General features: G+C 43.7%; 1 protein-coding gene across 1 annotated transcript in view; it reads right to left on the bottom strand.

Moving 5' to 3' along the window:
• Positions 1 to 24295, bottom strand: part of PLEKHH2 (pleckstrin homology, MyTH4 and FERM domain containing H2) — a 117033-nt gene that overhangs the window by 32854 nt on the left and 59884 nt on the right. Inside the window, exons 9-18 of the mRNA XM_054997552.1 lie at positions 23045 to 23120; positions 16070 to 16164; positions 14121 to 14265; positions 12478 to 12614; positions 10475 to 10585; positions 9674 to 9760; positions 8794 to 8952; positions 6596 to 6676; positions 5767 to 5946; positions 2925 to 3033 (exon numbers count right to left, since the gene is read on the bottom strand). Of these exons, the coding sequence (XP_054853527.1) occupies positions 2925 to 3033; positions 5767 to 5946; positions 6596 to 6676; positions 8794 to 8952; positions 9674 to 9760; positions 10475 to 10585; positions 12478 to 12614; positions 14121 to 14265; positions 16070 to 16164; positions 23045 to 23120 (1180 nt within the window). The remainder of the gene's footprint in view (positions 1 to 2924; positions 3034 to 5766; positions 5947 to 6595; positions 6677 to 8793; positions 8953 to 9673; positions 9761 to 10474; positions 10586 to 12477; positions 12615 to 14120; positions 14266 to 16069; positions 16165 to 23044; positions 23121 to 24295) is intronic.

Below are 24295 nucleotides of genomic sequence, written 5' to 3'. Positions count from 1 at the left end.
CAGGACCACCGAAGTCGCCATCGAGCGCGCCGCGGAATCGGCAGCATCCTTGCCCGCTGTCATCTGCTGTTTTGACAGCCGTATGGCCTCTGCCTGAAGGGCCTTCACCAAGTGACGGCGATCCTCGGGGAGATCGGAAAGGTAAGAGGACAGCCGTTTCCAGAGGAACAGATTGTAGGACCCCATTATGGCTTGGAAGTTGGCAATACGGAATCCCAAAGACGCGGACGAGTAGAGTTTCCTGCCCATGCCATCCAGCTTTCTGCCTTCTCGGTCCGCCGGGGCCGACGAGGAACCGGAACGGAACCGAGCCTGACCCTCCTCAGCCACGATGGACGAGGGTTTCGGATGACTGAAGAGGTACGGGCAATCATCCTGTTTTAAACGGTAGTACCTCTCTACCTTCTTTGCCGTCGCGGACACGGACGCCGGTGTTTGCCAGAGCGCGAGAGCGCTGTCAACAAAATCCTCCACAGGGGGAAACGCCACCGACGCGGGGGACCCGGAATACAGTGCCTCCAGCAGCTTACTCTTGGGCTTGGAGGTCGTGGAGGAGACGTCTATCTCCAGCGCGGCGGCCATCCGCTTCATTTGCTCGGAGAATAGCCTGTAGTCGTCATTCGGGGACGATGAACGGGGCCCACCCACGGTGTCATCCGGGGAAGGATCAGAGGCCGCGTCCGAAGAGCACTCTGACGGGGACGCCAGACCTTCCTCATCCTCGGAATCTGAAAACTCCGGCGAGGTTTGCGTCGGAACCGAAGACCGGTGGGCGCTCGGGGCCGACGGACAAGCCGCAGGAACCGACGGTCGCAGAGGCAAGCCAGGAGGTGGAGGAGCGGATGCCGGGAGCCCGACTGGCTGAGCCGGAACGGAAACCACCGGAACCGAAGGATGCTGCAGGAAGGGCAGCGACTGCTGGAACCACGCCACAAAATCCTGCCAGGAGGTCATGTTCCCAATCCCCGCGACAGGCTGGCAAGGGGGCAGAGGAGCAGGCACCGGGGCAGGCCAGCGAAGAGGCATCGGAACCGACGAGGTAGACGGCAATGGAACGGAGGCCTCCGAAGGCGCCGGGGCGGAAGGCAGGGAACGTTCGAATGACTGGAACGGTTCCGTGAAAGACGGGAACGGCACGAATTCCTCGGGAACCGACGGAGGAGGCGTGCAAGGAGGAGACGGGGTGTGGAGACTCACCACATCGTCAGGGATCAGGACCGGTCCAGATGGAGTACCAGGTCGCACAGTCGGAGCCGGGGATAAAGCACGGCCCTTGGCCCTCGATTTCGTCTTGGCCTTCTTGGGCTGAGGTTCCGAAGTAGCCTCTGCGGCCGAGGGCTTGGAGGAGGACTTCGGCTTGGATGCGGAACGCTTCTTGGCCTTCCGGTCGGAAGGACGATCCCCGGAACCGGAGTCAGGTCGGGCCTCCGGAACGGGTTGCCCCGTCGGTTCCGTGGGGAGCTGCTCTGGCGACTTACGAGACGGCGCCGGCGACGGAGCGGGGTCTATCTCCCGAAGAGCCCGATGGCTTGGGGGGGAGAAGGTTAGCATCCCACAAGAAGGCACGGAGCCTGGCCTTCCGATCACTCCTTGCCTTCGGAGTGAAGGACATACAGATGGAGCAGCGCTCGACAACATGCCCCTCGCCCAGGCAGATGAGGCAGAGCTCATGGCCGTCCGAGTGCGTCATTTTAGTGCCGCACTTAAGACACTTCTTAAACAAAGAAGTTTGGGACATAATGAACGGTATCTCCCACCGACAAGGGGAAAAAATACCGACCAGAAGAACACGATCCAAAACTCCGAAGAGACGCTGAGAGGATAAACGCTAGACAACAGAACCTTTTCGTACGGCGGCGAAAAAGGAACTGAGGGAATGCCGGGGACGTTCGGATATATATGCATTCAAAATTGGCGGGAACACCGACGCGCATGCGCGGTGGATCCGAACGTCCCCTTCACATCTCTGAAAGCTAGAAAAATCTTTTCCGCGGCTGGCCTGCGCCTGCGCAGTCCCAATGTGGGGCTGCACAGAAGGACGAAGACGATCTTTAAGGATGTTGGATTGAAATCCTAACTATATTAACCATCACTACATTACTAGAAGGTCAATTAATGGCAGCAATACATCACAGACATTAAAAAATTAACCTGGGTTTAGAAAAAGTTTAGATACAATGCACAGCAATCCTCATGAATGCAGCAGTTAGGACAGTGCTGAATACATTTGCAGCTGGTTAACAGTAATGGGTTAGATTTAGTGCAAGAACAATGCAAGGACTGTGCAAGGATTGCTGACCTTCCTGGGTTTCTCCTCCCTCTCCTGTCTTTCCCCTCCCCTCCCAATAGTCCTTTCTGACCTCTGGAATATTATCATGGGGGTTGTGGGATTGTCATGGAGCCACAGGCATGTGGGTTGCAAGATAGCAATGGGGGGATGAAATTGCTCCCATCTTCCTCTTCCATCAGCAGAATTCCAAATGGAAGAGCCAGGAGGGATCAATTTTGCTCTCTTCATTCTCTCCACTGAAACTTCCCATTCCAAGTGGTTGTCATGCCATATGGGTCTCATGACCCCAGAAATAAAATTTTCCAAGGTCAGAAAGGACTGCTGGTGAGGAAGGAAAAGACAGGAAAGCACAGAAAATCATAAGCACCTTTACCTGTTAGGTCATGAGATCCCAAGTAATAGGCATGTGTAGACCAAGGAAAGTTTGTGTATAAGACAAAGAGGCCTGTGTAAAGAAGCTTGAGGAAACCACACTTAGTAGATGCTCTGAAAAACCAGGAAGAGTCTGTATCCATAATTTTTTTTAAAAAGGTATGTAATAATAGCTATTTTTTTTTTGTTCCGGTATGTTCAAGGCATCTACACATTCAGAGCAGTAGGAATTCATCATATACAATGCAGGAGACAGACTTACTCGACTCCCCTTCAATATTTAACAGTTTGCAGACAAGCTGCTCAAATTCTGTCCCAACGTTTATATTTGTGCTTCCAGCAGCAACTGTCAGATGATAAAGCCAAGTGTCCTAGAAAAGAATATTCTTTATAAGTTATGATTTACAACATACACCAGTTGTTAAATATACTAACGTGTACTGTGAACAATTTATACACTCGCAATTTCCAGTACAACAATACTTGACCAATGTATTTTCTTTTTGAGTACTTCTAAGGGACAAATTGCCTTCATGGTTTCCCAAAGGTGACCCCCCACACCTTCTGCAGACTATACCTTTAAGTTAACCTCTATGTAAAGGCTTTAGGAGAACTCATTTGTAGCCATGGAATTGAATGCCATCAATATCCAGATGACACCCAGCTCTATATCTCACTATCCAAATCCTCTAATGATGCAGTAGAGGTACTGAGTCACTGCTTGACAGCTATTGTGAGCTGGCTAAAAGCAAACAAATTGAAACTGAACCCAGACAAGATGGAAGTGATGCTGGATGGAAAAGCAGAGATCTTGAAGGACATTGTGTTTCCGACCTTTGATGAGGTTCAGTTGACCCTGGCTGACTCCGTTAAGATCCTAGGGGCTATACTCGATTCAACACTGCTGCTAGAGAATCAAGTAAATGCTGCTGCAAAAAAGAACTTCAGACAAGCCTAGAAGCCCATTGATTACCAGGCTCAATTCATGATTATCACATTTAAAGCCCTTCATGGGCTTCAGCCCCTCATATCTGTGTGGTTGCCTCTCCCGCTATGTTCTGCCATGCCAGCTTCACTCATCTGGACAGGGCTTTCTGCAGATACTGCCCTGCAGTTGGGCAAAATAAAGAGCTGCCTGTGTACATGCATTCTCTGTGGTAGCCCCCACCTTATGGAATGGCCTGTCTGAGGAGGTCAGGAAAACTCTCACTCTCCTGGATTTCCAAAAACTTTGCAAAGTTGAATTATTCAGGAGGGCTTTCTACCCAGGATACAGCTCTACATCATAAGAAGTAGCTCAGATGCATTGGAAAGGACAGAGACAGTATGCTACTTTGTTGGGTACGGTCTGCTGACATAGACAAATGCCTACTAGGGAGTTTTCCACATTACTAAACATGCCGTGTAAATTAGTTATGCATAGTTATGCATTGTTTCAGAAAGATTTCATCTCTGTGCTTAGCTTTATGCTTTTCAAATTTTCTACTACCATATCATATTTTGTCCTTTTCACTGAATGTCCTTACTGTTGTTCATTATTGTACTTTGCTGTTGATTATATTGTATTTTCACTTTCACTGTGTAATCTGCCTTGGGTCTTACTCAGAAAAGCGGAATAATAATAATAATAATAATAATAATAATAATAATAATAATAATAATAATAATAATTTTACATATTGAAATGTAGATGAACTGCAGCTGAATTAATGTTTGAACATGAAGAATTATAGACAAGGACTATACATACAAAAGCTTTCCCCCTGACCACAAAACAGTTATATAGCTTTATTTCATCTTCAAAACATAAAATTATTCCCTTTGTTTAACTTTTAACTCTGTTTTGTTAATTGATCTTTGAACCAAAAAATGCTTTTAAAGACTTTATTAATTTACTTCATTTATACTCCACTTTTCTCCGCAGTGGGGACCCAAGGTGGCTTACATAATTCTCTTTGTCTCTATTTTATCCCCACCATAACCCTATGAGGTAGGCCTGGCTGATAGGGTATGACCGGCCCAAGATTGCCCAGCAAGTTTCCATGGTAGAGTGGAGATTTGGACCTGGTTCTCCCAGATCTTAGTCCAATACTCCAACCACTACACAATCTATAAGACTATACACTCATGATTCCATATATAAAAGACCATATTCTTCTATACATTTTAACTGTAATATTAATGTCTACTACATGGACATTACAATGCATTTTTAATTATTGCAGCATGTTTTATTGCTGTAAACTGCTTTAAACATATTTTATAAATTGAGAGTATGATATCCAGAAATACCCACATGAAGAATAGCTGAGATTATACAGGTATTTAGATTCAATGCAACAAACATTTGGATTGAAGGGAGGTTAAAATGAACCACAATAATTTATAAAGGAAAATGAAATGTCATGTGAAACCTAAAATGTGGCTGTTGTTGAGCATTGCTAGAGCAGGTAGTTATCCTTGGATCTCTGCTCATTTCCCTTGTACAAAAAGTCCCCCTATTTTGCAGAGATTTTTTTTCTTGTTCATTGCTCAACCGCTTGCCCATGCAAACTCCCAGAGATGGGAAAATTTTAAAAAAGATAAAAAATTACACAAACATTCTGAGTAGCAGCCAAGTTAGCATTACATACCCTGTGGTGTGTAGTCAAAATAGTAAAAAAATAATGTACATTAGATGCAGGATGGAAATGTGGAAAAAAAGAGAGAAGACAAGAAAGGTAAAGACAAAACAATGTACAAAAAGCAAACTACACATGAAGCTGCCTTAGTCAGACCGTTGGTGCAACAGAGTCAAGATCTTCAAAAATATTTTAAATACATGTGAAGATTGCTTTAGGAAGATTTCATTCTCTCTCATAACACCACTTCCTGAAGAATGTATATTCAAAGGAAACCTATTTACAGCAACTATTTACACTCGTGTCTGAAGAAGGAAGCTCTGACTCTTGAAAGCTTACCCTCTGAAAATCTTATTGTTCTCTACAATGACACTGGACTCAAATCCTGCTGTTCTACTGAAGACCAACACAGCTACCCACCTAAAATATTTACAACAATTAAGTGATCACAGCCATTTTGCAAAAAGACAATATATTTGCTACCTTCTCATGTTTAGATCCTATAAGAAGATAGGTAGGTCCTTGCTCTTTAGGATGGATGACAATGGTGTAATGGGTTGATAACAGACTGCGGCCACTGGCCTCATAATCTTCATCTGAGTCACAGGACCTATCAACTTCTTCAACTTTCGCCTCCCAAAGCTTTATCTGGCCTAAAGGAAACTGTACAGAAAGACATTAGCAAAGATACATATTGCTAGACATCTAGACAAACAGAACATGTTAAAACTGTGGTGCAGCAAGCAATCAACCTAACATCCAAACAAAATGATGTAATGATCTTTTAGTTAGTGTATATGAATTAAATGAATATACGAATGCTCCCTTTCATAAGATCGATCAGAAAAGAATATGACTCTGAGTTGCCTAAGGCTGAATTTCTCATTTGATTTTATTTACATGTCCAATGAAATAATGGCTGACTGCTTAGAAAACTGCAGTCAGCAACGCTTAAAGGAGGCAGGGTGGACTTGACATTATCTGCCAATCCTCACAACAAATTTAGTTGTCACAATTACAAAGTTCAGTCTATTAGCCACTCGCTAAAATAGGATGGAGCACATGAGCTTGAGGATTCCTGAGGCTCACCCTTGCCCCTAAATAAAGCACTGGATTGTCTAAACATATTCTCTCTGTATGTGCATCATATGTGTATGTGGTACATGTTTCTTGAAGAATATCCTATAACATAATTCACCTGGCACCCCCCATCCACAGCTTGTACTTAAGCTTGTACTTAGTGCTCAGTTGCACGCCTAAGTCTGTAACAAAGAATGAATAAAAAATCTATTGCCTTTAAAAAAACACATACTTTATCTTCTTGGCTGCGGAAATAATACAAAGTTTTGCTGACAAGTATACACCACACTCTCTTGGAATAACCGTGCTTCACCTGCAAATGAAGGAATGGAAGGCTGTTTAGTGGGAACATAGCATCAAAAAATTCCTTAATGTTAAACTCTGAATTTTCAGTTCATATGGAATCATTTTAATAAGAAAAGATTAAGAAGAAACTAGTTTGTTGATTTGATGCTTAAGTTCAACAAGAGGGCCCCTGTGAGAATTGCAGGGCAGAGATTCCCCCCGTCTGTCCGATTTATGCATCACCACCTCAAGAATTACAACAGTGCCCCTTCTCCTGATTGAGCACAGCTTTGGAAGAGGTCTCCTGTGCCTCCCTCCTGGGCAACTGGAAGACTTTATGTTGGCCACCTCAACTGTGGCAGTGGCAGCAGTGGTGTTTGGCCCCACCTGATGGTTTTGCCATTAGTAGGCTGGTGGTGCCCCTGCACCTCCTGCCCAGCTGTCCAGTGGATTGCATGTTGGTCATGCCAACTATGACAGTAGTGTCTCCTCCTCCTTGCCACCAGGGTGAGTCCATGTTTTCGGCCTGTACAGATGCAGCAGCAGAAGAACCCCGCCCCCCGCCGCAAAGCCAGCCTGCCCCCAGGCTCACAGTGGCAGCAGCTTCCCTCCCAACCTCAGTGTCTCCAGGAGGAACAGGAGGAGGAAGAAGAGATAATTTTCTGCAGACATGTAGATAGCACAGTCTTGTCTGGGGAAGGGGGTTAAACCCCCCCGTGTTCTTTTCTGGTTTTCACATTTTCCTGCAACCCTGGGAGCGGGGGTTCCCTAAGGCTGCAGAAGCATGTAGGTTGTAGGCAAGTGGCCCTGGTCCACCAGTTTAAGGATCTGCACAGGGAGCTACTTGGCTATTATATATGATGCTAGTGAAACCTATGCTATAATAGCAATAAATTAAAAATATTCAAATGTGTTACACTGTTAAGAATAACTGAAATCAATGAGAATCTGTATGCTATACGATCATGATAGCAAATTCTCTTTATTACTGAACTTAGACAACATTTGTTTTTAAATGCAGATCCAGAGCCATATCAGAGTATGTTAGAAGTTTAACAGAATCCAGCATAAAATAAGAAAAAATGTACTGCAGAAAAGAGCTTTATATTATGAAATAGGTAGAAATTAATCACAATGAAGTGGATCAATTCATTAACAGTCATGCTTTGAATTTACAGGATGAAATATATAACTGAAAATAAACAGTAGGTTTATTATACCACTATATCACTGTTACATAAAATCTATTATACCACCTATCCTCTTTATCCTCTGATGATTAGGATTTCTTAGTAAACTTCAATAAGAATGTGTCAATTTTTTTTTTAAGTTTAGGCATATAACAGGTAACTCTTAACTCTAGCCTATCACTCCACTGAGCAAAGTTTATATATTTATTAAAATATATACACCTCACTTTTCCTTTTGACTCAAGTTTGAAGCCTTCCTCCAATCTAAGAAGACTTCCTCCAAATTAAGTGGCTCTTAGAACTTTAAAAAGTTCTAAACAATTCTAAAAAGGCTAGTGACATGCTAATTCTTCTTAATAAGACTTGTTCTTATATATGTTTAAGAAGTATAGCTTTCAGAAATACGTTCCATTGATTTATGTGAAATAGACCATTACACAAGAAAACTTGCAATCTCCCAACTACCTACTGGATTGCTTCCCAAAAACTAGTATTACATAAGCTACCTTCCGTTCTTGGTAAAGAGGACCATTTTAGTCACAAAGTTATTAAAAGATTTAATGATAATGTAACTAAAATATTACATTTGAGTACTTTTTAAACTCTCAGATGAATATCATTCATTCCTTGCAAATGTAATTTACCAGTTCTTAAAGCGTGATCCTTTGTAGTTCTATTCTATATATTTTTTCAGCTACCCTCTTAGAAAACAACATTTTTTGCAGAGAAAAGTGATACAAAGAATTCCTTTTAGCTTCTCTGCATTTTCCATCCTTTCCTTTGATACCACTGCTTCTCTGCCTGATTATTTGTTTCTACGGCATTTGAAGATTATTTTTTATTATTAGTACCATCAATCTGACAGGTAAAGTTCTGTCACTCAATCCACTACAATAAAATGGCAAATACAGATGATATATAAACACAGTAGAAAAGTACACTGGGTAATTCATACCTTAGTAAGCAAGCCTTTCATGGCTGGTTTGACATCTGGCTGAATGAAAAGAGGACTTGCAGCCTGTACTTTAAGAACATTCTGCAGTACTTTGATCCATTCTTCAAGGATGTTTGGGGAGTCTGCAGCCAGGTAATAAGTTCTCTTATCAGTGGTCAGCTGCAATGACATAGAAGACACTCTCTGAATTATGGGAATATGAAGTAAAGTGGTCATAATTAAACACACACAGTATGAACTTAAGTTCATTCCACCAGGACAATTAAGCTTTTTAATTGAACAAATAATTAGTTACAGACATAAAACATCAGTAAAAAATTCATAACCACAACCTGATATCGATTAGAGGGTTTCATTAAATTACCCTTACAGATTTTATCAAAATTAATTTTAAATCCCTTCCAAGTTCCTATTGCTATTCAAACTTTGGCAACATTTGGAGCCAGATTCAGGGGAAGACTCCATAACTATCACTTCCTTCTTCCACGCTGCCCTCTGGCCTGGGAGAGGGTTGAAAAGAGGAGCAGGGAAGAGACATGTTTATTACCTACAGTTTAGGAGAACAAGGGAAAGGTCATTTTGGAAAAATGGTCCAATCCAGGGCCGATTCCAGACGGCCCCCCGCCTCGCGAAACGTCGCGCGTCGTCGCGCAGAAAACGCGAAATATCGCGAAATCTCGCGCCTACCAAACTTGTCAGCCTTTGACTAGGAAGCACAATAGTGAGCAATTATCATTCCAAAATAATTGACATGAAAGTCTAAAGCAACTGACCACTGAAAATAAAATAGCAACCTATAGCAATTGAATTATTTTGAAATAATAATAGTTCTTTGATCCTACCACCCCATGACTGGAAATACAAAAAGATAAAGAAGCACCTGAACAGTTTGTTTTCCATCACCTCTTAGAATACGGCTAGATGCACTTAGTTCAATTTGACCTTGGGGTTTTCGTATTACATCACTCTGTAGTAATTAAATGAGAAAGAGAATTATTCATATTCAGTAGCAAAAGTAATATATCAGAGTAACACTTTAGGACCTGATCCTCCAAGACCTGATAGCCATCTTTAAGAGTTTTTAAAGTATTTTGGACACCCAGTATTATAAGACATGGTAAATCTACCAAAACACATTAGATGACAAATGATTAAGATACGAAATGCCTATTTCAATGTATTTTACTCTTTTTTACAAAAAAGAGCTTCTGATTTTCATGATGCTGCCCCCTCTCAGCATCCACTCTCCACTCTCAAATGCCCAAGAGGTGCTGGTATTCCCTGTAGAGGTGCCAGTAATCTGTAAAGAGGTTCTGGTTCTCCATACTGGCATGTACCCCCTGAAAAAAGCCCTGGGTATGATACTGCTATATTCTACCCATTTAATATTGGCCTTCCCTATTGGCCAACTCTTAAACTGCAACAAAACTATTGAACCTACATTAAGTTCCCCACATCATGGACATCCCTGTAGCATCCACACTCCACAATGATCAAGTCCAGCTAAAATATGTCTGCCTTTATATCCAAAAGGAATCTACCTTGGTGAGAAAGCTATTATTTACAAAAACAAAATATTCTTTTTTAAAATTTCTGACCAATCTTAAGTTGCCCATTCACAGCAATCAGGGCAACTGAACTCATAACAATTCCTTAGAGCAAAATAACTATACTTGCTTACTGGAGACTTGTAGTAAAGCAGTTCACCCCCTTTAAGCACAAACCATCGTCGTTTCCAGGTCTTTACTTTACCACCCATTTTTAACAAATATCCAGATTTTTCCAGTGGTTCCTGTGTTAAAAAAAGTAAAAAAGGTATCAAAAGGTAATTATAGAGTATCTTCACCTAACCTGCAGAAAACTGTCTGGCAGTTTGAAACCAAATTCATCATCAAACTCTACAGGAAAGCCACATCCATAGAAAATCAATGGAAAACCCTGACTATCCAAGAAAAGAGGCCTCTTATCCCCTTTTGGCCACTCACATTCTTTTTCACTACTACCCTTATAAAATCCACCTATAAATGAACAAATGAATAAATAAATACATTTATCATGATTAATCTTTTTAGACTTTCTGTCCCTCCCTCCTTCATCTTGCTCACTCCTTAAAAATCTGTAAGATTTAAAAGATCCCGCTGAAAAGGTGCTCCGTCCTTTGGCTAGAGGAAGCGAGCTGGTACTAAATTTCCCATATTGTTATGGACCAACCTGGCCTAGCGGAGCAGAGAGACTCAGAGGACTCTTCTGAGGAAGAGGCAGCTGGTGAACCTGACCCAGATCCACAGCCAGTGGCAGAGGCACTGCAGGAGGAGGCAGGCCCTGAAGGCTCAGATACTGATCCACAGCCAGGTCCCAGCACATCGGTTCCTCAGCTTCCCAGCCCTGCGCTGGCAACAGAAAGCCAGGTGCAGGCCAGCTCTCCCCCTTCCTCACCAGAGCCTCGGGAGCGCTGCCAGAGGAGGGCTAGAAGAGCCCTCCAAGCCAGAAGGCGCAGTGCCAGGCTAGCAGCACAGCACCGGCCCAGCATCGTTAGTGATGATGAGTGCTCGCAGGAGCAGGACTGAGACAGCCGGCAGGTGCTTGCTGTAGCACAGGCAGCTGAGCACTGTGAGGGTTAAAAGCAGCCAAAGAGGGAGTGGCTGCGTGGAAGCAATGAGTCCGCTTACTACTGACCTTACTGCTGTGTTTTGAACTGATTCTCTTGTCCCTGACCTTGGCCTGTTCCTGTGGATGTGTTTCTGGAAGCCCCCTTTGGACTTGAAGCCATGAGTGTGCCCAATTGGTGCCTGAACCTTGGAACTGTGAGTCTGCATCGGGACACATATACACTTTCATATGACCTATATATCTCCAGTATTTCTATTAATATATGTACCCAGTCTCCAGTCTGTACACAGCAGGGGATCCCTCCCCCCGCAGGCCAGCTGAAATGCGGAAAGGGCCCTCTCCCTGCCGCTTTAAACTTCAGCTAGCCCGTGGGGGGGATCCCCTCTGCGGGCCAGCTGAAGCATGGACAGAGCCCTTTCCCTGCTGCTTGCAAGCAGCAAGGAAAGGGTCCTTTAAACTTCAGCTGGCCTGCAGGGGGGATCCCCCCTGCGGGCCAGATGAAGTGCGGGAAGTCCTGCCACCACTTATTTCACCTGATGGGAGGGGGAGGAGGGAACCCTCTCCTCCTTCTCCTATCAGGTGAAATAAGCGGCATGGCAGGAAGTTTCGGTGTGCTCCGAATCTTCACGGAGCATACTGAAGCAGGGTAATAAGCAGTTTCCGAAGCAGCTTACCGCTTTGGAAATCACTTATTTCCCATTCTTTTTCCCACTTCAGAAATTCCAAAGGGGGAAAACTGAATGTTTCTGTCCCTGCACACCCCTAGCAACTGCTTATGCTTCGTTTCAGCTCCGTATCAGATTTCTGCTTGTTTTCAAATGTCTGCAATCCTGCAATCCAAATCCTATTGCATTGTTTATTGGAAGTTTCAGCCATTAGTCATACTAATTTACACTGTGTAATCTGCCTTGAGTCTTAGTGAAAAATGCAGAGTGTAAATAAATAAATAAAATGGGACAAACGAATAAAGGCTTAATGCGGGGGTATACCACTGGCACACAAGCACACACATATTACGTCTATCTATCTATATTCAGTAACCAGGAGCCTTTGTTTTACACACAAAATACTCACATTTTTTCCACTTTCACTAGAAGAAGAGCAAGTTTTAGGTAATTTTTGTTCTGGTTCCGAATAGTCTGTATCAGTTGAGTAGGCATCAGGAGGGATGGCATAATCACCTTCTGAGGTCATTGAAGATAGTGAGACACCTGAGTGCAAAACAGGTAACATATGCTTACTTAGTTCGATCAGTTCGAACAAAAAAATACCCAACCTGGGAAATATTATATATTATGAAAGATAATGTTAAAGTTTCTGGAGCATTAAATGTTATCAGTGGTATTCACTTTTTTCCTCCATTTAGAGTTGAGTTACTCCAGGAATGCAAAGAATATTTCTTTTCATCCTGCACACTACCCTAAAAACCGAACAGGGTAACGGTTGTATTCCAGAACACTTCTATGAGGAATTCTAGAGAGCTAGCCATATTAGTCAAAATAAAGAAGAGCCTTTTGGTACCTCAAAGATGGACAAATGTATTGTGACAAAGAATATTGTGAGCTAGAGCTTAGTCAGGTACATGACAGAGATGTTGCATTTAGGAAGAATGAAGATGGTCGCAGTGGAAGTAATACAAAGAGAGATGAGACATCCCAGTATCAGTCTGTGGGGAATGGTATGCAAAAACTGCTTCTGCTGTTTACATCAATATAACTGCCCTGTATGCTACCTGGAATGCTAGAAGTACATATGAACACTCTTTCACAAGTGCACCTCCAAATTACCAGGCCAAGCAATGCGGACTGTGCTGGAATGGACACAAACTCGGGTAATACCTCAGGTCGGTTCATTTGGAGGAATGAACAGTGAGAAAGATAGTACTTGAATTTAATCTTTATTGAACACAAAAATAACAAGGAAAAGCAGGAAAACACAAGTAAATTGAAAGAGCAATAAAAATACTACATTTGGGGGATTGCTGAACTACAGAATCACACAAACATTTGGGGGTAAGCAAGTAAGATGAACCCTAATAGAAGCCATCCCAGTTATGCTAGTTGTGTCTCCTTTGGCCTATTCCAAAGTTGGAACTCACCTTCAGTGTTTGTTACCACCATACAGTATCCCAAGGGAGAGAGAGAGAAAGTACGTCAAGGACTGATGGTTCAAGCTTTTCTGTCCGAGTGGTATTTGGAGCAGAGGATTCTTCAGTAGAATCATACTTGATTAATATCAGTTAACAAAGGTCAGGAGATGGGTGATGGCCCAGACTTTGCTTATAATTAGGTTTCAATAGAAGTTTGCATTATAAGGCAGATTCCTGGAAGTCCTAGAATATTATTGTTCAATACCTCAATAAACCTCAATAATTAATCATGCCTGGAATGTTGATGTCATCAGGAAGCCAAAAAGATATATTTTAACCTATTTCCAGGACCGTATCTGCACATTCTTTATAAGCATGTGAAGGAAGCTAGTCCATCTGAAATCATAGGCAAGCTAAACTGAACTTCATGTGGAAACACTGTAGGCTGCAATCCTCTGGACAGTTTTCTGGAAATCCCATTGAATAACATAGGACTTGCTTCTTAGACATGGTTTGGATTGCTCCCTTATAAATTCATACAGTAAGATACTGTTTTAAAAGAAAGCATTCTTTTGTCATTTTGCATACTTTTGTAATACTTTGCAATGATTATATGATTATTACAGACCTCGTTTCATAGCCCTTGGGCTACCTGGGCCACTTCTACTTCGATAGTCTGATTCAGAGGTCCGTGAACTTGACTGGGAACTGTCTTCTTCTTCAGATCCAGAGGAGTCATCTAAGAAGGGGTTGTTGCTTATTTGTGTTGCTTTCTAAAGAAGTAGCAAACCATTTTTTTTAGTCTTGCATAAATCTTATCTATGAAAAGTTATATAGTTTTCTAATTTCTAAAATACTGTATCACCATGGCAGCCAGAAATGACATTTGGAAATTTCACTACAATAGTTGCATACAGGGCTCATTTGGAGGGGGAACACGCCGGAATGGCATTCTGGTAGAGCTGAAAAGTGGTCACATGGGTTTTGGCCCCGCCCACATGATTCTTTTTCCTCCCCTCTGCCTCCCCTCCAAAGGAGGGTAAGCTGCTTCAATTCATTCTGCTACTTTATTTTCATTCGTGACTCGTGAGAGAGAGAATGAGTGAGTTGAGTGCAAGCTGGGCTGCTGGGCTGGGATCTCCAAAGGAGGGTAAGCTGCTTCAATTCATTCTGCTGCTTTATTTTCATTCATGACTCGTGAGAGAGAGAGAGAGAGGGAGAGAGAGAGAAGAATAAGTGAGTGCAAGCTGGGCTTGGATCTCCAAAGGAGGATAAGCTGCTTCAATTCATTCTGCTGCTTTATTTTCATTCGTGACTTATGTGTGTGTGAGAGTGAGAGTGAGTGCAAGCTGGGCTACTGGGCCTGGATCACCAAAGGAGGGTAAGCTGCTTCAATTTATTCTTCTGCTTTATTTTCAGTCGTGAATCGTGACTAGTGAGTGAGTGCATCCATGCAAGTAGGGATGCTGGGGCTGGCTCTCCAGAGGAGGGTAAGCTGCTTTGAGTTCATTCTGCTTTATTTTCAGGAAATACCCGGAGATTTTGGGGAAAGGGGCCTGAGGGGTGGGTGTTGCCTTCTGACACACTTCCGGTGATGCCAGGAGGTGTGGCAAATGCTAATGAGACATGCTAATGAATTATGCTAATGAGTTCCTGCAGTTCTTTTTCTATGAAATGACCCCTGGTTGCATATAAAAGGTTGGGTCTCTTTACACAAAAGATATGCAACCTATATGGTTGTATAAGTAACTGTTGATTTGTTTTCTGTGATTTTTAGCAGTGATTAATAGTTTGAGGAACAGACAGGCAGCCTGCTTTAAAACACTAGTTCACTTAATGCTCCAAAAATGGAATTTATGGCATGTATATGCTGTGCACATTCACACAGATGCTTTGCAAAAGTCAATATGAAAGCAGAAGTGACAAATTCAGCTCCAATGGATGCTACTATACATGTTTGTGGTAAGGGAATGTTTGACTGATAACTTGTAAACTAGTCACATCATTTCATTAAAATAAACCATCTCTTTTGATGACCTTTTCAGGTACCAGAAGATAAAGTGCTGCAGCTAACTGGAGCTCTCTTTGCATTCACAGTCTTTCCAACAACGTTTATGGTTCTACTGCATTTTGAATGTTACTGATATGTTCAGTCTTCACATTTATAATACAAAGTTAGAATATACCCACTAGAAACCCACACCTCTTATAAGTGAAAATGCTAAAATACTTAAGTCTTTTCATACTACAAAAAGGTGCCAGACAATAACTAAAACTGTGATAAGATACAGTAAGGTATTGTGAAAATAAATAAGTCAAAGGTTTTAGCAGAGCTAAGATTTACAAAGACTGCATCCTGTATTTATCATAGCTTGAGCTCTCAGCTGCAAGACACCCACTTGCAACATTTCTAAACAGAAATAATTGCTTCCTCCGCCAGTTAAAAAAACCCAACCTTTTTTAGAACTCTTGTGACGTACAGGGCAGCATAAATGAAATACTTTGTTTTGTGAAAGTAGAGCCTAACGTTACATCCTCCCCATGTCCAAATAACTTGCTTATAAACAAAATGGTTACCCCTTTAAGAGTGGTGTACACTGGTGTGGTCACATTCTTGTATATTAATGAAGTATAGAGTCCTGATGGAGAATATGAAGTTGAAGACAATGAACCTGAAACAAAAAATATTTCTTCAAAATTTCTTCAAAATACTGGGCCACATATTTAGTCTTATTTCTTAAAACTAGTAAGTGAATTAAGCGTCTGCAAAAGAATTACTCTTGCAGATAAAAAACTTACAAGTCCAACAAAAGGAAGAGTACAAAGGGACCCAATTCACTTGTATTTTTGTTTTTAAAAATGTCAGTAAATTAGACAATTGTAACATAACGTATTTTAAGAGTCAGCAAAAATAGTGAAAAAGTCAAGAATACAGCTGCATTAAACCATCAAGATGAATTATCGTTTGTTTATATAATAGCTTGTTGCACAAACCCTGGAAAGCCTATTAGACATTCAGAGCAGTTTGTTTAAATTCTGCTGCTTTCTTGCTTCTGAGAAGAAGCCTGGCTTCCACGCTTACAAAGATGCTGGAAAAGCATGTGCAACCCACTCACTAATGGTTCCTGGGAGAAGGGAGAAAGAAGTCAAGGACAAACCAAGCTCTCCTCCAAGCACTGGGCTAAGGATCATCAAAGTATGTATGAAGTATGTATGAAGGTATGGAAATAGGTAGGTTGTGAATTGTTTCTGACTGTATCACTGTTTTGCTTGGAGCAGCAGGATCTGAGCACCTTTTGAGAGTAAACTTTTGGGAGTCAAAGCTCCCTTCTTCAGTGGTATCTGAAGAAGGGAGCTATGACTCTCAAGTTTATGCCCTGAAAATCTTGTTGGTCTCTAAGGTGCCACTGGACTCAAGTCCTTCTATTCTACTGCAGACCAACATGGCTACCTGAAACTATTTTGCATGGAGCAATTTCTGTTGCTGGCAAACTAAATAAAGCACTTGATTAAGAGAGAGCTTTTGTCCCAGTCCTTCACATTTCCCTGGAACTTCAGTCCTGTTGGTGAGTCATCAGCCATTGGGATGGGGGGAACGGAAGATTTGTATTCACTTACCGTGAATCTTCCTTTCTCGGTGGTCCAGGAGTGGGGCAGTCAGTGGGGCTAGCCCAATCTCATCAGATCTTGTTAAGCTAAGCAGGGTCAACCCAGGTTAGTACTTGGATGGGAGACTACCAAGAAAGACCAAGGGTCTGTACGCAGAGGCAGGAAGTGACAAACTACCTCTGAACATCTTTTGCCATGAAAACCCTATGTGGTTCACCCTAAGTTGGCTGCAACGTGACAGTACTGTCCACCACTAGATGCCAAATTGGCATTCTAAGTCATGGTTTGTACTTGGCTTATTAACTGTAGCTAGTTCTAACTTTGGTTTGTTGTAGTGTCTGAATGCAGAAATCTCAGTTTGTTCAGTAACATGGCCCCTTTCTACCTCCTGCACTTGAAGGTAGCACAAAACAACAGCATGTTCCAGCTGCATTCAGCTATAGATGAGGTTTTCTCCATTCTCCAGTGGTCCGGAGTGGGGCAGTCAGGACTAATGGGTAGCTCCTCCTCCGTCTCTTACGCAGGGCTGGACGAAACTTGCGATCCTTGGGGGAGGGGCTCCCAGGTTGCCTCAGTTCCTTTTCAAGCCCGCATTAATTCCCCGGTAAGGCTTCAGTCCAGTTCATTCCTGTCCTGAATTGTATAACTGATAACAACAGACATTCAAAAAGTTCAACATAACTGACCAACTATAGGCCAACCCAACAAAAGGCCCAAGGCCTTCTGACTTTAACTTTTTTTTCTTTTCTCTTTTTTTTTTCCTGTTTTTTTGGGTGGGTTCTGACTGCCCCACTCCTGGACCACCAAGAAAGGAAGATTCACGGTAAGTGAATACAAATCTTCCGTTCTCCAGTGGTCCGGAGTGGGGCAGTCAGGACTAATGGGATATACTCCTAGCAGTGTACCCTTGGGTGGGTATTCTATGAGTCCAGGACGTGCTGCAGCACTCTCCTGCCAAAAGCTGCCTCTGAGGAAGCCATGCGGTCTGTCCTGTAATGTTTAGTGAAGGTGTGAACTGATTTCCACGTTGCAGCTTTACAAACCTTTTCCAAGGAAGGGAAAGATCTGTATGCTGCCGAAGTGTCTGCCCCCCTGAGGGAATGAGCCGTGATTCCTTCTGGGGGAGAACAATTCCTAGCTTTGTATGCCAACCCAATACATTCCCTAATCCATCAACTTAGGGTGGACAGTGTCACTTTCTTTCCTATGGAACTTTTTCTGAAAGACACAAACATGCTCTCTACTTTCGGTATCTGGCTGGTTCTGTCTATATAGAAACTCAGGGCCCTTCGAACATCTAGCTTGTGCCATTCCCTTTCCTTTTCGTGTCTGGGATTGGCACAGAAAGAAGGCAGGACAACGTCTTCCCCCCTATGGAAAGACGAGTTGACCTTCGGAATAAACACCGGGTCTGTTCTTAACACTACCTTGTCCTGGTGGAAAATGCACAGCTCCCTATTGATTGAAAGTGCCCCTATTTCTGACACCCTCCTAGCCGAGGTCAGACCCACTAGGAAAATTGTTTTAAGAGTCAGATGCTTGAGGGAGCAAGTCGCCATTGGTTCAAAGGGCTCCCCAGTAAGGGCCTTCAAGACCAGGTTCAGGTTCCAGGTAGGAAAACGGTGCACTTGAGGTGGATTCAACAGCATCGTCCCTCTCAGGAATCTCTTAATGTGTGGATGTGATGTAAGAGATACCCCTGACTGAGATCCCTTGATCGCTGAGATCGCCGCCACCTGTCTTTTCAAGGTACTGGTGCTAAGTCCTTTATCCAGGCCATCCTGGAGGAAAGTAAGGATCTTTCTCACGGATGCCAACATGGGATCCCATCCTTTCTCGTCACACCAATTAGTAAATAGTTGCCGTGTTCTATTGTAGCTCTTGTTGGTCGAACCCTGCCGTGAGGCCAGCATTGTCTTAACCACTCTCTCAGGGTATCATAATTCCCTGAGTTGCCTACGTTCAACCTCCAGGCCGTCAACTTTAGCGACCCCGGGTTTGGAAGTTGAATTTTCCCTTGTGTCAGCAGGTCCTCCCTGAATGGCAGGATCCACGGGTCCACACAAGACAACCTCTTGAGGTCCTGAAACCAGGGTCTCTGTGGCCAGAATGGTGTGATTAGGATCATGTTCGCTTTCTGATCTATAACCCTTTGTATCACTCTGTGTATGAACTTTGTAGGGGGAAATGCATACAGAAGATGACACGGCCACTCCTGACTCAAGGCGTCTACTCCCATCGCCTCCGGTTCTCTGTATCTCGAGAAGAATTTTGGAACCTGTCTGTTACTGAGGGAGGCAAAGAGAGCTACTTCTGGGGTGCCGAACCTCTTGCATATCATCCGAAATGTCTGATTGTTCAGTGTCCATTGCGATTGGTCCACTTTGTTCCGACTCAGCCAGTCCGCCAGGGTGTTCTGTTGCCCTGCAATATGGCTTGCTTTTATAGATTTTATATTCCTTTCCGCCCAGAGAAAGATCTCCTCTGCTTCCTCGTTCAGTAGTTTTGACCTTGTGCCTCCCTGCCTGTTTATGTAGGCCTTTGCCGTCATGTTGTCGGTGTGTACCATAATGTGAATGCCTTGCAGATCGTCTTTGAACTCCAAAAGCCCGTTCCTTATGGCCTTGAGTTCTAGCAGGATTATGCTGGCCTTCTGCTCTTCCGGGAGCCATTCTCCTTGCGTCATCTTGTTCTTTGTGTGGGCTCCCCAACCTGACAGGCTGGCATCTGTTGTCATTCGTATACTGGTTGGCTCCCTGAGCGGAGATCCCTCCGCAATCCTGCTCGGGTCCAGCCACCAGTTCATTTCCTTGCACAACGACCTGGGAATCTCCAACAGTTTGTGCCATCTGTGGGTTATGATTCGCTGGTAAGGCCTTAGAAACCTTTGTAGGGGCCTGGTGTGGAATCTGGCCCATTGAAGCGTGTCCTGGCAAGATACTATCATGCCTTGCAGCTTGGCCAGTTGCATGACCTCCACCATCTTCCTTGTCTGGATGTCTTGTATCAATGAGAGGATTTTTTGTTGTCTCTCCGAGGATATGAAGATCTTGCCCAATGTCGTGTCCACTATCATCCCTAAGTGTACAATCCTTTGTGCCAGAAGCAGCAGGCTTTTCTGTCGGTTGATGATAAAACCGTGACTCTCCAGACAATCTATTGTCTGCGACACTGCTCTTTGCGCTAATTGCAGGGAGGGGGCCTTTATCAGGATATCGTCCAGGTAGGGTGACAGCGCTATTCCCTGGACTCTGAGGAAGGCCACCAATGTAACAAGAACTTTGGTGAAAACCCTCGGTGATGATTTCAGGCCGAAGGGGAGAGCTCTGTATTGATAATGCTCTCCATTGTAGGCGAAACACAGGTACTTCCTGTGCGCAGGTCGTATTGGGATGTGTAAGTAGGCCTCCGACAGATCTATAGATGCCAGGAAATCTCCATGTTGTATGGCTTCCGTGGTTGATTCCCTTGTCTCCATCTTGAATTTCCTGGATCTTATGTGGAGGTTCAGCCATTTGAGGTCCAATATGGCCCGGACTTCCCCATTCTTCTTCGGCATGATGAAGAAGACTGAGTACAGCCCCTGCTTGTTGCAAAGTATTGGTACCGGTTCTATTGCCCTGATCTGTAACAGGTGCTTGATCACCTCTTCTATTTGGACATGCTTCAGCCGGGACCAGTTCTGAAAAAGTTGGATAAAACGTCTTTTTGATACCTTCTCGAATTCCAGGGAATAACCCTTGAATACTGTTTCCAGCACCCAATTGTCTGACACAGTCTTTCTCCACTGAGATGCAAACTCCTGCAGGCGTCCCCCAATCTGCCCAAGCTTCCCGCAATAGTCATGCCTGGTTGCTTTTCTTCTGAGGCTTGGACTGGGAGGCAGACTTCCTAAAGGTGAATGACCTATTGTCAGATCTGGGTTTGGGTTGCCACCTGCTTTTGAATGGTCTATCCGAGCTCTGTCTGGCTGATCTTTTGAAGTCTCGAAAGGAATGTCTTTCTCTGTACTTTATCTCTCTTTTCTTTGATGGTAACACTCTCTTCTTTTCTGCGTTTTCCACCAGATACTTATTTATTTATTTATTTTTATTTATTCAATTTATATACCGCCCATCCCCAGGGCCTCTCCGAAGAGTTTGTTGCCTGAGTATGGAATTGCCGCCACCTTACTGCGGGCTGGTGGGTCCACGTCCCAGTTTCGTAGCCAAGTATTTCTTCGTGCCACCACGTTGAAGCCCATGGCTCTCGAAGACATTTGGAATGAGTCCAGGGTGGCGTCTGCTGTGAAAGCCGCCGCCAAGGCTATCTTCTTCACCTCATTCTTTATCTCCTTAGGGACTTCTCTTCCTGCTGCTGCCAGGTCTGAGGCCCATGTATAGGCTGCCCTCGCAAACAGTGACCCTGTTGAAGACCTCAGAGAAGCCACAGATGCTTCAAAGTTTCTGTGTAAGGCTTGCTCGATTTTCTTGTCGGATGGATCCTTTGGCATGCCTTCTGCATCCATGGGGAGGACCGAAGTCGTTGCCAAACTGGTAACAGGGTCATCCACCACCGGGAGTTTGATCTTTTTGGCGTCATCTGGCCCCAGAGAGTAGAACTTGTGAAAAACAGACTGATACAGTTTGGGCTTTGCTGGGTTATCCCACTCCATTCTCAGGATATCGTGGAAAATAGCTGGCAGAGGTACACCTGCGAGCTTTGGACTCATCTTGGGTAAGGCTCTCTCCAGACCTTGTGGGTAGGCAGATTCCGTCTCCACTTTACCTGCTGCAGGATGAGATATTTCCAGGGTTCTCAACACTCTTGCAAGCAACTTAGGAGAATACATATCAGGTGGAAAAAGCCTAGTTTGCAACTGGTTTGTATCCACCTCCTCTTCCTCTGATAACTTCCCTTCCTCACTCCCTGAGGACTGATGGGATGAATCTGAGCCTTCTTGGGGCCCCTCAGAAACACTGGAATCCTCTGCTACCCACTCTCTAAGCCGCCTCTTTTTTGGTTTGGTTTGGGCGGTGGATCCAGCTGGTCTTTTCCCTTTAGAGGTACTTGGATGTTGTTTGTAAGGATCGCTGCTCCGAAGAGCTCAATGATTCCACGTCCGCTCTACTGAGCAGGGCCTGAAAAACTGAGGCAACCTGGGAGCCCCTCCCCCAAGGATCGCAAGTTTTGTCCGGCCCTGTGTAAGAGACGGAGGAGGAGCTACCCATTAGTCCTGACTGCCCCACTCCGGACCACTGGAGAATGGAGAAAACCTCATCTATAGCTGAATGCAGCTGGAACATGCTGTTGTTTTGTGCTACCTTCATGTGCAGGAGGTAGAAAGGGGCCATGTTACTGAACAAACTGAGATTTCTGCATTCAGACACTACAACAAACCAAAGTTAGAACTAGCTACAGTTAATAAGCCAAGTACAAACCATGACTTAGAATGCCAATTTGGCATCTAGTGGTGGACAGTACTGTCACGTTGCAGCCAACTTAGGGTGAACCACATAGGGTTTTCAAGGCAAAAGATGTTCAGAGGTAGTTTGTCACTTCCTGCCTCTGCGTACAGACCCTTGGTCTTTCTTGGTAGTCTCCCATCCAAGTACTAACCTGGGTTGACCCTGCTTAGCTTAACAAGATCTGATGAGATTGGGCTAGCCCAGGCCATCCAGGTCAGGGTAGTTTAGTACCTATAACTTTCTTAAGTTGGGTAGCCCAAATTCGTAATTCAAATAGAAAGAGAATTTAATCAAACCATGGTTTATAATTGTGGTTCATCATGATGTCTGAAGATAACCTATATCACCATCAGATCAGTGTCCCATGTTTTCATAATCACTATGCTTTATACTCTTTGTAGACATTTCCTTAAAAATGGCAAGTAGTTGTTTGATCCTAACCTTGTTCTCAAAAAGGGATTTAACTTCCTGCTGGTTCCAGTTTCTATATACTTACTTTTATTAAAAGAGTCAGCACTGAAGGCCTCAGAAAAACGTAGACCTGATTTAGCTACAGCATAAATTCTGCTTTCCTGGCATAAAAACAGAAGGTTATTTATAATACATTTCTCTAAACAAATTATTATAAGCATTATAAACCAATAACTCATTATTGCTCAGCTCGAACAGAAAGAACAAGAAAAGCCTTTTTTAAATAACAGAAATGAAATGTTAAGACATGTAAAGTCTAAAATTGATGCTGGGGTCCCCCAGGTATTGTAGCCACTTATTGAGCAATTCATCTAGACTTTGTAAGCAACATACAATCTAGTTTTACCCTTACTCAAACACTTCCTGCTATTAGATACCAGTCTGATAAATTTCATATGGTAGTATTGTCTGGCAGCATTTAATAATCATAACCTTCACCTCGTTAATCATGTTTGTACTTTACACAGTGTTTTTTTCTCTAAAGTGGCTTACATTGTAAACTTACAGCTCCCACTTAAAGGCAATTGTTGTAGGCCCAGTGGCAAAGGGTGTGTGTGTGTGTATGGGAGGATAAGGCAATGGAAACTAGACCCAGAAACAGAATTGTTGGGAAATGAAAAGGCCAGAACTTTATTGATTACAGATTATGGACCCTTGGAGCAGCATAAGACATCAATCCAAGCATTGACTGACCCACCTGCTGACAAATGACACCTTCTCCCCCTCCCAGCACACCTGCTGAGAGGGGTCCATGGGCTGGCAGGATGTGGGATTCCACATGGGTGTAAACCTCTGTGTGGCTCCACACATACATCCTCACTCACACAGGAAGTGAGGATGTACCCACAGCCCCCATGTCAGACTTGTCACCACAATGTCTCACCCTAGGATCCCTTAAGGAGATCCCCAAGTGTAGGAGGAAATGGATACAGGTTGCCAACCTCATGCAGTTGTGACAAGGATACAACAGTCAAGAACCCCACATCGAACATTTAACCACAGAACGTACATATCTAGGAGCAAAACAGAATGCTGATGACATGGCTGGCTCTAAAATTTATACCTGGCAGGCAGACTAGAGAGAAGACTTTGCCTTCTCTGTTTGCCTGCATAGTCCTCCCCGCCCCCTGCCCAGCCAGCCCAGAGCTCATCAGGAGACCTGCCCAGCAGCCCCACAGGGGCTTCTGGGAACAGCTGGGTCACCAGAGGAGAAGTCTATATGAAAATGTGAGGATTAGCAAGTGTTTTCTAAACAATTTTATCAACAGTTCCACTG

The sequence above is a fragment of the Eublepharis macularius genome, chromosome 1 (genome assembly GCF_028583425.1).
Source record: "Eublepharis macularius isolate TG4126 chromosome 1, MPM_Emac_v1.0, whole genome shotgun sequence".
In the NCBI taxonomy this organism is placed as follows: Eukaryota; Metazoa; Chordata; class Lepidosauria; order Squamata; family Eublepharidae; genus Eublepharis; species Eublepharis macularius.
The sequence above is the reverse complement of the archived record's forward strand: the minus strand, read 5'-3'. Positions and strand labels throughout refer to the sequence as shown.